The 16,267-nt window shown below is 40.5% G+C and overlaps 1 protein-coding gene across 1 annotated transcript in view; it reads left to right on the top strand.

Annotated features, from left to right (window-relative positions):
* The first annotated feature begins 703 nt into the window (after positions 1-703).
* The window catches only part of LOC149781128 (hyaluronidase-like), a 31,825-nt gene continuing 16,261 nt past the window's right edge, over positions 704-16,267 (top strand). The window contains exon 1 of the mRNA XM_089935236.1: positions 704-1,170. Within this exon, the coding sequence (XP_089791362.1) occupies positions 850-1,170 (321 nt within the window). The 5' untranslated portion in view covers positions 704-849. The remainder of the gene's footprint in view (positions 1,171-16,267) is intronic.

The following is a 16,267-nucleotide window of genomic DNA, read 5'->3' as shown; positions in this document are numbered from 1 at the left end:
AATTAAGTTTTTATTCATATATGTAGTAGAATTGTGAGAGTAGACGTTTAGAAAATTTTGTGTACTATAGAAGATGAAAGTTGCTGGTACATCGGATGTTATGGCTTTTGTGTGTACGTTGAAATATCAAATAAAAACGGTGGCCTGGTGGTTAGAGCGACCGCCTCGGATGCGAGAGGTCGTGGGTTCGATCCCCGGCCGAGTCATACCAAAGACTTACAAAAATGGTACTAATAGCTTCCTCGCTTGGCGCTCAGCATTAAGAGGTTAGTGTTAGGACTGGTCGGCCTGGTGTCAGGATAATGTGACTGGGTGGGACATCATACTACATGTCTGCGGCAGAATATGACTATATAATATGCGAACTCTTACAATATAGGTCGCGTGTGCTAGAGAGAGACATTGCTATAAACTGCCACACTGCAGACATCGCAGCGATATGACTGAAAAATTGTTAAAGCTACGTTAAAAATCCAAATCACACACACACACACACACACACACACACACGTAAAAACGTATTGGGTGTTCCAAAACTCTCACAGAGTATTCTACTATTAAGCCTTCTGGTGTTTAAGTGAAACTGTGTCATATTACTGATGTAAACGCCTCTCTTTCCGTTGGCCGTCTTAATATGTGTGCATTCAATTTGTGAAATCAGGGAGCGGAACCAAACGGCAGAGATGTTTAAGTTGTGGTATGAAGTTTTTGTGTTTGCTAAGTAGAGCTATAGATAATTATGGCCGTATCTGCTATATTTTTTGCTTCTTTTGCTTGATTACACAAAACATACCTGCCTTTCATGCACGTACAATCCAGCGCACTAAACACACAAGTCTTCATTACAACATGGGGCGCTCTGCAGTGAAGAAGTTGTTTCTACCGATGATTCTTCTACTAAACGTTGAAGGGATCCATATGTATGGCACAGGATTCAGAGTTTCTGAATATGTCCTTCCAGATAATCCGTTAGTGGTCATCTGGAACTCTCCCACTTTTATTTGTCAGGAAAAGTTTGGGGTCAGTCTAGACTTATCGTCTTTTGACATCGTTGTAAACCGGAACGGATCTTTCCGAGGGGACCAAGTTTTGATTTTGTACGAGAGTCAACTGGGTTATTACCCAATGTACATGAATGATGGAACACCGAGGTTTGGCGGATTACCCCAGGTAAAATTTGTCTGTTTGTCTGCCTGCCACTCAATCAGTTATTCCACATTTTTTTCTTCTGATAGTTCACAATCTGATTTATTGAAAGACCACTCAACAAAATATAAAAAGTCCACATTCTGATATTTTAGCCAACTGTATAGATTTTCTGACAGATCTATGACAGAGATTTTCTCTTATCAGCACTTCATAGTTTTCAACCCTTATCCGTATATTTTGGTTGCTACTTGGTCGTAAAAAAGGAGTTTCGGTAATGATCAGTTTTCACCACTATGCATTACTGTGACTGTAAACAATACAGGAAAACTGAGAACTTGAGCTGTGCAGGCTGTACATTTAATGAATTAATTGTCACCACTTCAGACTGAAAATGTGCCATTTATGCTTACTATTTATTGTGCTTACAATTTATCATATCATGCTTACAATTTACCATGCTTACAATTTATCATGCTTACAATTTATCATATCATGCTTACAATTTACCATGCTTACAATTTATCATATCATGCTTACAATTTACCATGCTTACAATTTATCATATCATGCTTACAATTTATCATATCATGCTTACAATTTACCATGTTTACAATTTATCATATCATGCTTACAATTTACCATGCTTACAATTTATCATTCATTATATCATGACCAACCAAACAGCTTTGTTTAAATATGTAATGAACCTTTGTTTAGATATTAAATGAACATTCTGAATATTTTCAATTGAGGGAAGTGTAACATTATTCCTTCTCATATGACATTATATATTTACATTTCATTGTACATGTACAGTGTTCTACGTTTTTCTTATACCCGTTTTAACTTTAACACTTTTGGACAAAAATACTGAGCATGCAAACAGAGCACACGCGACCTATATTGTAAGAGTTCGCATATTATATAGTCATATTCTGCTTGAAAAATTGAGTCAGCTGAAACATTAATATGTTCCTCACTGTCAGATAATAGAATTTAAAACGCATAGGGCAAGTAGCCTGGGTTACTGTCCGGTCAATTTTCTTCAAGTTTTAGATTGACGGCCTGGGGATATGCGAAAATTAAGTGAAGCGCCCTCTGCTTTGCTCCTCTGATTAAACAGGCTAATTTCACGCTCGATAACTTTGACCAAGTTCCTTTTATTTTTTCAACTACACAAGGTAGCCCCTGAACACCGGAATGTTTACTATTTTTGCTGAAAACACGTACACGTCTTTTGATCGCTCACAAAAAACACGCCGTCTACCGAATACTGTCTTGTATTCGTACGTATAAATAAAAAACAACGAAAGTACAAAACTGTGTCCATTTAATTGACATGTGTAATCCGATAACATCAAATGGCGCGTGCAGAAGCATCTTTGCCTCTTTTTAGATAAATAAAGTTTTGGTGTGAACTGGTTATTAATATAAATAATCATCATGGAAAATACCTCGCATATCCCCAGGCGTCGATATCGCCAGAATCTCAGTAGATTGCCATTAATTAACGATAATTATCAGTGATGGACAGATAAGGATACAGTGGCAAAACAAACATATTGACGACTGTACCCAGGTTAAGGGCAGGCTGCGAATTCGCTTTGTTGCTAAAAATAAAATTTGATGTGACTTTCCCACAAGACCTGGCTTGCATGGTCATATTGCTTTCCGACAGACAGAACACAGTGCGCACAATGTTGTTGTTGTTGTTGCTGCTGCTGATTTAACTCCATTTTCCAGCACACAACAGGCTATTTATTATTTAGTTGGTACACTTTTCATATTGTGCATGCAGTTCAAAATTTTAATATGACAACATGCTAACATATAACTTACGTTTTTCTGATTGGTCCAAAGAAATCCATTATATTAGTGCGCAGTATTATCTTCATCGACTGGCTAAGACCGTGTGAGAATTTTCCTTACCTCACCTTCTGGAACTGTTTTCATTTTGCTATTACGTTCAACATTTTGGCGGACATTATTAGAATCGGTGGCCCAAGGGGCATTGGGAAAAAAGGTAAAGTTTGTCGGAATATGACCAATTTAGCACACAGGGGCTCGTTACAAATAAAAGTATGAGTATTGGTCAACTGGCAGACGGCGGGAGAGGGGTTCCTGTAAAATGCTTTACAGCCAATGACAATTGCGATTTACATGTAAAATTATGTGAGTAAATTTACTCACCTCTGCTTAGAGAAGAATGTGGACAGTTGCCGCTCTCCCGACTGACAAAAAGTTGGTCAAACGCAACACCATTTTTTTATGCGGTAAAATAGCTCCAAGGAGCCACTGTTTCTTACGTGATGCAGTTCCTACCCTGAATAAAATCTATATATGTCTACAGTACTGTTCCAAATCAAGCAACTATCCCGTCACAAATACCTTAAATCTGGAATTCCTGCATTCATTCCTTTCACATTAATATCCAACAACTGAAATGCTCATTGCTGGTATTCACACACTTTAAGTTAAAACATTGTAAACATTCTAATCGATGTTTATACCTATTGTATAGCTCGTCGAAACGAACATAAGTGTAAACGATGTGACATCAAACCGTAACGGAGTTTTCAAGGGAGATACAGTGTTGAACAGTGATGGTCTATGTCAGATGTTCTTTTGATTTGGAAGGACAGTTGGTCTTTGAATTATATAGCGTGAAAAGGCTATTTTTAAAAAAATGTTACTGGTTGTAGAACTGCACATTATTAGCTAGTGTCTTGGACTATTTTTACGCACAACAAATGAAAAGGTGCTACTTTTGTGTCAGAATGAACGACATTATTCCTTCTTCTTTCTCTCTAAACTATTTCCATGAAAATAAAACTATGCGATAACCCCAGAATCTCAAATGGGTAATGATTTAATATTGAATTTATAAATTTCAACATACGGCGGCCAGTATAGCTAGTGGAGGAAGAACCTGTAAAAAAATATATAAACAAAACACCAATATATACCACCAACCTGCGGGAAGACTGACACGTTTTCTCACATACCCACATTGGTCGTGCACGAGACTTGAACCCATTCAGACAAGTGAGATGGCTGTGATCGATAAAGGCGAGCGCATTAGATGACTCTTCATCCGGGGACCTGTGCATAATATGACGCTTTACGCACAGCTATGTTCCTCTCTGCTCAGTTTGTACAAAATAGCACTCAAAGATAAAATATTAACCATGCATAGTATGAAAAAGAAATGAAGACTGTACTGTTGTCTTTAGTTTCTTTAATTTGGAGACATTAGTGATTTATCGGCTAACAAGATAATTGATTTATTCTTCGGTCTAATTCAAACATTAAATGTAACCACCACTTAACAGTAACCACCGCATATGGAAGTGATTTGCATATTGCATTTCCGTTCACGGTAAAATTATAATGTCCGCTTTGCGAAATGTTATGGTCCTTTATTATCTCTTGTTGATTTTGATTCCTGTATAAATTAATCTATTTAGCATGTATCCGATTCGCCTTGTCTTTTCTTACAATAATTTATTATCGTTTGTTTGTTCATTCTTTCTTTCATTCTATTCTTGCGTCTATTCTTTTACTTACCGTCTAATATGCCCCAGCCTCTGTTCTTTCGTCCGTACATCGTGTATTTCTTTTAATTATAAAACCAATTGATGAAATCTAAAACTAAATGAATAAGATTGTTAACGGCAATCTCAATAATAATTATTTAGAAGAGAAACAAAAATCATCAGACAAATTGTAAGAAACATAGTCATAATTAAATTGATATCGACGTGGTGGAGGAAATGTCGAAAATTGCTTTAAATTTAATTGATGAATATAAATATGCGCGATTTAAAACTTGTCATACATTAAGTTGTTTTTCTTCAGAGTTAAAAAATTGTATATTTACACGTTTGTATGAAAAAGTAAATCTGTCGACAAAATAAATTTATTTAAGGGAATACACATCATTACAGAATGTTGAGAGCTATCTATGCAGAGGGTTGCCTTTTAACATTCCTCTGGAATTTCTAAATTGAGATATTTTAGCCGTAAACGTCATATAGAGGCAAGTAGATACGAAGGTGAAATTGCTTGAAAGAGTATCCTGTCATTTATATTCCAGAAATAATTTATTATTAGTTCATTATGGACAGTATGCATTTTCATTTTACAATTACCAAGAGAAAATTTGAAGAAAAAAAAACAACATTGGCGTTCCTGTCCATCTTTAGAACTGTTCTATCCATTGATTTAATCTCAAAGTCCATGGTTTTAATACCATTTATTAGTAACACCAAACCCTGTACTCAGTGACTGATAGTCATACTATAAGAAGTGTATTGCGCTATAATATAGTGACATAAGGGAGTCACGGTACTAATTCAACTCCCATAGTAAACATATGGAAACACCATCATATTCAAAATTCAATAACTTAAAATTTCTGGGCGCTGATGATCAGACTTACATGTCTCCATGCACAACTATCATATATCTAACCTTGGTGCAAGCTTCTTTGTGGAGAACACCATATGACCCGCGGCATTTTGTTTATCTACATGTGCATGAAACACATGTTATTGATTCTGCACCAAATGAATCAGGTGCTACTTTCATTATTGAGTACTCCTGAGTCAAGCCTGTAAAAATACTAAAACTGCATCAATAGAATTTTGTCTATGTTTTTTTAAAATTGCAGATAGGATAAGCTCTCAAAAGATATTTTTACTAAACTTTTAGTTTTCATTATTAACCAATTATGGACCACCAAACCCGTAAATACTCTATTATTTGTTCACCTATTTCTGGACTGGTTCACAGTTCTTCCGTATAATTAGTACCGTGTGTCCTGAAGTACTGAAATAAAAAAGATAAATTTAATTCCATTTCCACTTGTCGAGAAAGGATATTATAACCACCATTTCATTTGTATAACAGAGGAACATTCTATTGGTTTGTAAGGAATTTTCGACCCCGGAATATCGTCTTCGGTTAACTCTATATATTGAAACGTAGCCGCCACGTTAGTATGGAGAGTTTCCACAACCACACTGTTTGAGACCGTAAAAGAAATTCGCGCACTATCGAGACTAAATGTAATAGAAATTCGCGCACTAACGAGACTAAATGGAATAGAAATTCGCGCTCTAAAGAGTGATGTGTGATGTGATGTGATTTGAATTTTTAACGTAGCTTTAACAATTTTTCCGTCATTTCTCTACGATGTCTGCAATGTGACAGTTTATAGTGATGTCTAGTACTGGGGCATCATGCCGAAGACATGTAGCATGATGTCCCACCCAGTTACATTATCCTCACACCAGGCCGACCAGTCCTAACACTAACCTCTTAATGCTGAGCGCCAAGCGAGGCAGCTGTTAGTAACCATTTTTGTAAGTCTTGTGTATGACTCGGCCGGGGATCAAACCCACGACCTCCTGCATCCGAGGCGGATGCTGTAACCACTAGGCCACCGGAGCGGTCGCAGTGAAGGGACTAAATGTAATAAAAATGAAACATTAGCGTGACTTTGTTAACAAAAAGCGATTGTTGGAGGTATGTCTGACGCATAACAGCGGCTAGGATGTGCAATCCTATTATTTCGACATGTATATAGTGTATTTCCCTCTATATCGTAATGGGTCTTTGAAAATGCATTTATACAGTGTTAACGTAATTATTTTATGTACTGATGGTAATGTTCAAGTTGAGCTAGCGTTTAGAGCAGACGAGTTCACACAGTGCATGGCATTTGTTAAGCCGCCATTTTTAATGGTGGAAAAAATCGGCTGAAATGAAATACTACCCTGTCAATACTGGCTTTGGCGGTGCGATTTTATTATTTGAGTCGTCACTAGTATTTCAAACAAATCCAGTCACCTTTAAGAATTTATAGGACACACAATTTATGAGTACTTGAGAAACGAAAATAAATGTTGGATCTGTAGCGGTTGGAATAAAGGATGTTTAGACAATTGAAAATGCTGAAGTCTTCCATAAGTAACAAAAAATATTTGGCAAAAGATATCACGCCCTTCTCGCCTGCACACTGACGTATGGAACGCCATTCTCTTGATCTTGTTGATGATTATGTTTTAGGTTGAATGTCATTTTCAGCGCATGATAGGCTGGACATGGCGGCCAGTATATTTGGCCCGAGTATTTGGAAGTACTCGGGGAAAACCCCGGGAAGAACCACAAACCCAAGGAAATCTGCTCTCAAGCTTTCTCACATACCCACATTGGCCGAACCCGAGACTCAACCCACGCGGACAGAGGTGAGATGGCAGTGATGCATAAAGCGAGCGCATTAGACCACTCGGCCACTCACCCTCCCACCTCCATGTTGCTGATATGCAGATGAAATACCCCACTTTCTTTGAGTACAAATTTGGCAAACACATATGAATTGTTTGCATTTCCTTCACCCACCCACCCCACGCAGTCGAATCGAGATCTTTGCTGGTTTAATTGTTTGCAGATTCGCTTGCCTGTTTTTCTAGGAACATTTACTTCAGGTGTGTTCTTTACTAAAATAGATAGACCTGCAGGGAGATATTTTCTGCCAAATGGATGTACCGCTGCTTCATTTATTCAGAGCAAAAACAAATAGACAAGAGAAAAGTAAAATGAGATTCCCGAGTGCAAAGTATGCAGTTTGGCAGAAAAATAGGAATTTATATTAGAAACTGCAAGAACATGCACGTAAGATCATGAAGGAAATATTTCGTTTGTTTTCAGATCCAAAATATACGTATGTTGTTAGCTGAAACAAAAACATTTTATTTTTTCATTGGCATATCCTAAATTTGCGTGATCTTGACCTTGCCTAGATATCTTAAATGACCTTTCTGGGTTATTATCTAATTGATCATCAGGGTTCCAGGGTATCTTTGTACAGCAATGGTTAGGCGTTTTTAATAGTCTGTGTATCAATCTGCCCATCTGTAGATAAGATGATGCCCACTTGATTTTAAAATTTTCTTCGGGCTGTTCTTGCAATACTTTCTGATTCGGATGTCCGTCCGTCCAGGAAAAATCAGCTATTATTAGATTCCAAACGTATAAGATAAGGGGCAGTGAGGCCAAACTTAGCAAATTTGGATTTTACTGAATTATGCAATGCTTACGTAATACACAAACAGGTAATAATGTTTAGATATAAGCATGGGCCGATGCTATAAATTATGAAGTAAAAAAAATCGAAGGTCAAGATCATTGGAGATGAAAGAATAAATAATCTGCTTGCCAAATTATGTTTTACCCTTACTTTTATGTACTTTAAGTTGCCAATGAATGTTTGATATTAGAAGAAAAAAAACCCTTAATTTAAGATGCTTTTGGTGTTTATTATTATTATTTGTTACATTGGCAGAGAATATCGAATTGTCTTTCGTGAGTAGTATATGGGGATCTTATAGGGTCTATGGGATTTATCATTACAGACCCCCTTGGGAACATATAGGGTCTATGTAAATTTAACATGGAGAAAAATCGTGGGAACATATAGGGTCTATGGGAATTAACATGGCCAAAAACCCTGGGACAATATAGGGTCTATGTAAATTTAACATGGAGAAAAATCGTGGGAACATATAGGGTCTATGGGAATTAACATGGCCAAAAACCCTGGGACAATATAGGGTCTATGTAAATTTAACATGGACATAAACCCTTGGGACTGTATAGGGTCTATGTAAAATTGAAACAGGGAGGGTCTCTATTTTTTTTAAAAAAAAAAAATAAAATAAAAAAAGGGGTAGGCAATTCAAAGACTATCTCTTTTCGAGAAATATGGCTGGCCCTGAAAAGGGCCTTTGGTTTATGTTAATATACCCTTAACATAAAGGGCATTTGCGACATCTTCTTGTCCTCAAACTTCGTCTTACAGCAGGGCCATACATCAGAGTCCTCTTGAGGCAACCTTGTCTCTCTATATAGACTCTTCTTATCCACAGGCTGCTACTGGTCCTGTGGACAACGGTCCACTTGGATCGGACATACATGAGCATGTCCGTCCTGAACATCATTGTTGACACAAGGGTTGAAGATTCAACGTCGGTCCACATGTTGAGGCTCCTACAATAGGTGAATCAATGCAGTGAACTGCGCTTATTTATAGGGACAGAAAGGATTGAAACGGATTGAGTTCATTCACCAATCCGAACACGCGTTACAGAATTCAGTCAGCCCGCATCCAATCCGAAGAGAGCAGTCTGTGACGTCACGTAGTCTATATAGATTCGCTAGCGCTTGTGTGCAGTCAATCTATGCGACAGTGATTCAACATGACGGAAACTCAGAAAACGATCCAATGGGGTGCACCAGCAGGGGAGACCGCCCAAGGGAACCCGGACTTACTTTCAGAAGAGGTGAATTGGGATTTTGTCGATTTTCTCTCCTCGCAAGAATTTGTTCCGGAACCTTCGTTACCTTCTTCATTACCGCAAGTGGAGAATTTTAGACAGAGACAGAAAGAAGAATTGGAGAAATTTATACAACGACAAAAGGAAGCGGAACAGGCTTTTCTCTTACAGCAACAGCAACAAGAAGAAGAGGTAAGACAAAAACAACAGCAAGAAGAAGTAGCAGCAAAGAAACAAGAGGGTGAAAATCAAACGGTCACGGTACTGTTGGACATTTTAGCGGAGTTAAGAAGTCTGAAACAAATGTATCAGACTTCTTTATCACGACCGAAGAGAATACGACCTTCCCGAGCTAAACACGTCAACCCTGTGACTAAGCCTACCGTACCACCCTTAGTGATTTCAACCCAATCATTATCATCATTACGTAGTCCAGAAGTAGGCCTTGGCCGTGGCAAAGGCTTAAGGCAGTTAAAATTGATTGCTTAAACTCACCCCTGCACCATAAAGAAAAAAGGCCCTTTTCAGGGCCACCCACATTTCTCGAAAAGAAATACAATTTCAATTTGCCAATAACTCAAAAATAAACCCCACCCATTTTACCCTTATAGTACGTGTCTGTGTATGAGTGCGTGAGTGTAGCTTCTTATTTTAAAATCAAAACTCAAAGACTCTTACCTTATATCATTCATTTATTCTTTTCTCCATTTTTTACAATCCAATTCACAATTCACAACACAACACTTTAATAAAAAGTTCATTGATTTCTTCTTTTCTCCTTGTTTAGTCTCTCTGTTTTTTGAATTTCTTCACCGTCACACTCTTTTCCTCTTCTTCCTCCTCGCTTTCTTCCCTTCTTTTTTTCTCCTGTTTCTTTTTCTTCACCTGTCTTCTTTCTTCCTCAGAAGAATCCCTCTCTTCTTCTGAAGAATCCTTCTTTTCTTCTGACTCCTCTTGTTTCTTTTTTGGGCAATCTGGAGACCAATGTCCTTTTTCTTTACAATAATAACAGGTATCTTTACTTTTGTCTTTTTTAGCTCCTGTTTTTTGACGGTCTGGACACTCTGAAGACCAATGCCCTTTCTTCTGACAGATATAGCAAGTATCTTGACTTTTATCTCGAAAGGAAGGAGAGTAGTCCGTAGGCTGGTCTGAAGAGAATTTTCTAATGACCCCTCGCAAAGCTCTGACGAAACGTTCCATCTGGTTAGTCTCTTCCATCGTTGTGCTCGGCTTGAGAGTGAAATGAATAGTGAAAGGACAAGACACACACCCTTTTATATACGCTGGTCTGCTATGACTATAAAGTAGTTCATGGTGTTTGAACTTGAGTCATTTGACTTTTTGCTTTCAAGATGAAACGATCCCATTCATTCGAGAAGAAAGAAGAAGAAAGTAAGAGGCAGAAACGTGATCTATCGCCTCGTACCAGGGCTGAAATATTGGCACAAATTCATGCCAGTGATTTTGAAGAGGACATGAGTGAACCAGAATCCGAACCCTCTAAACCAAGTCCACCACCCTTTGTCAACCCTGAAAAGTACTATTCCATTCGAGAGACGGAAAAGCGCTCCTCTAGAAAATTTAGAACCACGGCTTACAAATACACGGTGAAGTTTAAAGATTTCAAGTCCGAAGTACCGTTAGAGAAAGCAGAAGGGTTCATCACCGGAGTGTGGGATTCTCTGCTCACTGCACTCAAGCGACAATGTCAACCCAAAGAAGACGATCGCTTGAGACTTTCCATACAACACGACGGTTTGAAATCCCCTGTTTGGATCGAGTTTAGCACCCCTGCAGAATTGACCGCTTCCAAAGTCATGGACAAGATTCAACACGTGCAACAATCTAATGACCAGTTTGACATCACCGATGGAAAAGCCACATTGGACATGACCCACGTCTCTCCTCCTCAAGGGACCGGACGCAAAAAGATGTTATTGGTGAACGACCTTCGCAGCATTAAGCGTAGCCTTGTCCAAATTCACAATCCTCATGACCAGATGTGTTTAGCCCGTGCCATCGTGGTGGGACGAACCTATGCCAACAAGAACGACACGGTAGAATGGAAAAGAGACTGGGAGAACATTCGACAATCGGACCGAGCCAAACAACGAAGTGAAGCAGAACTCCTGTTACGAAAAGCTGGCATGTCCAAAGACACACCCTGTGGCATTCCTGAGATGCAAAAATTGCAAGATGCCCTAGCTCCACGATACACTTTGAAAGTGCACCCTCAAGAAGTGCGCGGGTCTCTGTTGTTTCGAGGGCAAGATTTTAAGGACGGAAAATACATTCATGTTTATCATCACGATGACCATTTCGATACCATTACCAGTATCACCGGATTCCTGGGATACGGTTATTACTGTGAGAAATGTGACCATGGTTATAATAATCGAGAGCAACACAAGCATTGTGGATCGAAATGCTCAGGATGTTTGGCCTCTTCACCCTGTCTGAGCGAAGAACCAGTGCCTTGTTCCACTTGTCTGCGCACGTTTGTCAGCCCTACCTGTTACCAACAACATCTGAAAACGCAAGGTTCACAGCAGAAATGTGCTTGTCAACTCCTGAGATTGTGCCCTACGTGTGGACAAGGCATACGTACCAATAGTACCAAGGCACACGTATGTTCAGGAAAAAAGAAATGTCACATTTGTCACCACATCGTGGACTTGGAACACCAATGTTACGTGCAAAAATACCAACCCCCACCAGAGAAAGAGGACGGTCACAAGAAGAAAGGCAATTTCATCTTTTTCGATTTCGAATGCATGCAAGAGACTGGCATTCACATTCCTAATTTCTGCGTGGCTCATCGAGCGTGCGAGAAGTGCATTCAAGAACCTATCTTCAGTCATTGCCCTCACTGCAGCAAGATTCCTGGAGGGCGTGAAAAAATCTTTCGGGGGCCAAACACGTTAGCCGATTTTGCCCAATGGGTCTTAGACCCCATCGACAAGACGTGGAGCCAAGAGGACATCGGACTTTACGGAGATTGTCATCGCCATGCCACAGTGATGGCTCACAATTTCTCCGGATACGATGGACAGTTTCTTTTGAGGTACTATACGGAACATGGCACCGAACGTCCTAAAGTGACTTTGAACGGAGCCAAAATCATTTTCATGCAAGTGGGACAAGTACAGTTTAAAGATTCGATGAGCTATTTGGCCATGCCTTTGAGTCGAATGCCTAAAACGTTTGGAATGACAGAAATGGCTAAAGGGTACTTTCCACACTTTTTCAATACGGAAGCCAATCAACACGCCGTTCTACCCCATTTACCTGAGGCTCACTATTACGACCCCGACAACATGCGTACCGAACAACGAGAAGCTTTCTACGCTTGGTACCAGGCTCATGCCTCTGACCCCTTCGACTTTCAGGAAGAAATGCTAAAGTATTGTCGTTCCGACGTGGACATTTTACGGCGTTGCTGTGGAAAATTTCGAGAACTGTTCATGGAACACGGAGGGGTCGATCCTTTGAAAGAAGCTTGCACCATTGCCAAAGCGTGTTCCTTAGTGTACCGCCAACGATTCATGCTTGAAAACACCGTGGCTGTCATCAGTCCTCAAACGACCCACTATGTCAAGCGTCAATACTCGGTCAAAGCCCTACGTTGGTTACATTACTTGTGCGACAAGGAAGACAAGTGGATTCAGCATGCCCGCAACGGAGGGGGTGAAAAGACCATCGGAACGTATTCGGTCGATGGCTGGGACTTAGAAAACCCCAAGATCGTGTACGAGTTTAACGGTTGCTTATTTCACGGATGTCCCGTTTGTTATCCTGACCGTGGCACTAAAAATCAGTTTTTGCAACGAACCATGGAAGACTTGTACCAGGACACTTGTCAGCGACGCCTAAAGTTAGAACAGCAAGGATACCAAGTGGTGGAAATGTGGGAACACGAGTACGATCACCGTATGAAAACCGATCCCGAGTTTAAACGCCTCGTGGAAAGTTACCAGTTCATGGACCCGCTGAACCCGAGGGATAGTTTGTACGGAGGAAGGACCAATGCCACCTGTTTGCTGTACCAAGCCGACGAAGAGAACGGAGAAGAAATCAAATACTTGGACGTGTGTTCGCTGTATCCCTACGTGTGCAAATATTGTCGCTTTCCTGTAGGGCACCCGCAATTGTTGACGGAACACATCGACCTGGTCAACATTCGACAATACGAAGGCTTGATCAAGTGTAAAGTTTTGCCTCCCACGAACCTATACCATCCCGTCTTACCTCACCATTGTCAAGGCAAACTGATGTTTCCCTTGTGCCGTACTTGTGCCGAAACGTGCAACCAAGACCAGCCTTGTCATCACAGCCAGGAAGAACGGGCCTTGACGGGAACCTGGGTCAGCGTAGAATTGTTCAAAGCTATGGACATGGGATACCAACTGCTAGAAGTGTACGAAATTTGCCACTTTCCCAAGACACAACAATACCACAAGGGTGACCCCACTCAGAAAGGCATTTTCGCAGACTACGTGGATGCCTTTTTGAAACTGAAGCAAGAAGCCAGTGGCTATCCTTCCTGGTGTCACACTCCCGAAGACCAAATACAATTCAAAGAGAAATACTACGAACAAGAAGGCATCACTTTAGACCACATCGAGAAAAACGAAGGCAGGCGATCGTTTGCCAAAGTGATGTTAAATTGCTTGTGGGGTAAAATGGCACAACGCCCGTGTTTACCCAAGACGGAATATTTGACAGAACCTTCCCGCTACTTTCAGATGATTCACGACAAAACCAAATTCATGAAACACGTGGACGTCGTTCGCGAGGATTTGATCTTAGTCAATTACGAAGAAGATCTGGACTTTGTACAAGACGACCCCTTTGGAAATGTCATCATTGCGGCTTACGTGACAGCCCATGCTCGCTTAAAATTGTACGAAGCTTTAGAACTGTTAGAAGAACGCGTCCTGTACTTTGACACGGACAGTTGCATTTACATCCATCACCCGATTCAACATCACCCTGACATCGAAGGAGACCGTTTAGGAGCCTGGACAGACGAGCATCCCGACGACAAGATTCTAAGTTTCGTCAGTGGCGGTCCCAAAAATTACGGCTACGAATACCGGGACAAACAAGGAGAAGTGCACACGACGTGCAAAGTGAAAGGACTGACTCTGAATTATCGTACCAGTCGAGTGGTCAACTTTGGGGTATTGAAAGAAGCCTTGCAATCGGAAGAGGATGGAAACTTTAAAGTGACCACCTATCAACCGAACAAGATTGTACGTTTACCCACTCACCACATCGTCAGTCGACCCTTGGAAAAAGTCTATCAAATCGTGTACCAGAAGCGAGTGCGACTTCCCAATCACTTTACGTTACCGTACGGTCACGTCGGTATTGGTCTGTATATAAAAAGGAACCCTAGACAAGATCGATAGTTCATTGGGACTACCAAGACCGAGCAAACAAGATGAATACTTTGAAAGAGACATCGTTCCAGTTTGGGGATTGTAAAAAAGTTGTATCTTCCTCTAGTGTGACTAATATTGGATGGATAAGACCCATGCATTGCGACGGAAAATGTCCGGAAGGAAACTGCGATTGTCCATGTGGTTACCATTGTAATTGCGTAACGGAGTTTGCAGACGAGTGCGATTGTGAGCCTTGCGATGGGACCGATGCTGTACCTTGTGACCTGAGCGATGCCGTAAAGCATCATGGGAACTTTAGTGCCCCTACCCCTATCATGGAAAGTGATGCTGTGCGTGTCAAACCTGTGGGATGCGAAAGCGATGCTGCTCGTCCTCTTGGACATTTTACTGGGTTTCGTTTTAAAGGGGAATGTTCACCTTCACGTCTACCCCCCTACGGATGTCATCCAGCCTTGAGCAAACTCCTACCCATGTCACTCAACCCTCATCGAAACGAACCTGTGAAAAACGAATATTCGTTTCCTGTGCGTTTGTCGGAATACTGCGACTTTGAAAATCGTCTTCAATCGTTCAAAGGAAAATGGCCAAAGTATCTGGGAGGACCGACCCCCGAAGAATTAGCCAGAGCCGGATTTTTCTACTTGGGCGAAGGAGATAAAGTCAGGTGCTTCAGTTGCGATGTGACACTTCACCACTGGGAACCGCAAGATTCGGCCTACGTAGAACATGCTCGATGGTCACCGAATTGTCATTACTTACCTTTAGTGGGACCGAGACATTGAAGTAACTTCTTACCATAATAATCTGTTCATGGATACTTTACAAGAGAACATTCGTGCTTTGCCTGTGGAGTTGAGAGAACGCATTTACCGAGAGCTGGTCAAAATACAAGTGAAACGTAAAGAACAATTGCATCCGTTACGTCACCGGTGTTTGAACCACTGGTACCTGAAGGCTATACAAGGATTGATTCAATTGAAAGTGTTCCATCGGACAGACATTGATCAGCGATCCTCTAGTTTTAAAAAGGATTGGTTTGGTATGGACGATTCTACCTACATCATTGTAAACGTACTGCATCGAATTCCAGAGGAAGAGTTAACGAATTACCAACATCTTGAACACAATGTCAACTTAGTGAAAGAGGAAACTTCTGAACGAATTGTAATGTGTAGATTAGTGACTCAACGATTTAAATTTGACACTGAAGTGAAACCATGTTTGTGCAAAGAGTACATTTCTTGTGTCAGACCAAAGAGGATTTAGTATGACCTATTCATGGATACTTTGCTAGAGAACATTCGTGCTTTGCCTGTGGAGTTGAGAGAACGCATTTACCGAGAGCTGGTGAAAATACAAGTCAAACGT

Source organism: Sinohyriopsis cumingii, chromosome 15 (assembly GCF_028554795.1).
Source record: "Sinohyriopsis cumingii isolate HCF-2022 chromosome 15, ASM2855479v2, whole genome shotgun sequence".
NCBI lineage: Eukaryota > Metazoa > Mollusca > Bivalvia > Unionida > Unionidae > Sinohyriopsis > Sinohyriopsis cumingii.
This window is presented reverse-complemented; position numbering and strand designations above follow the sequence as displayed.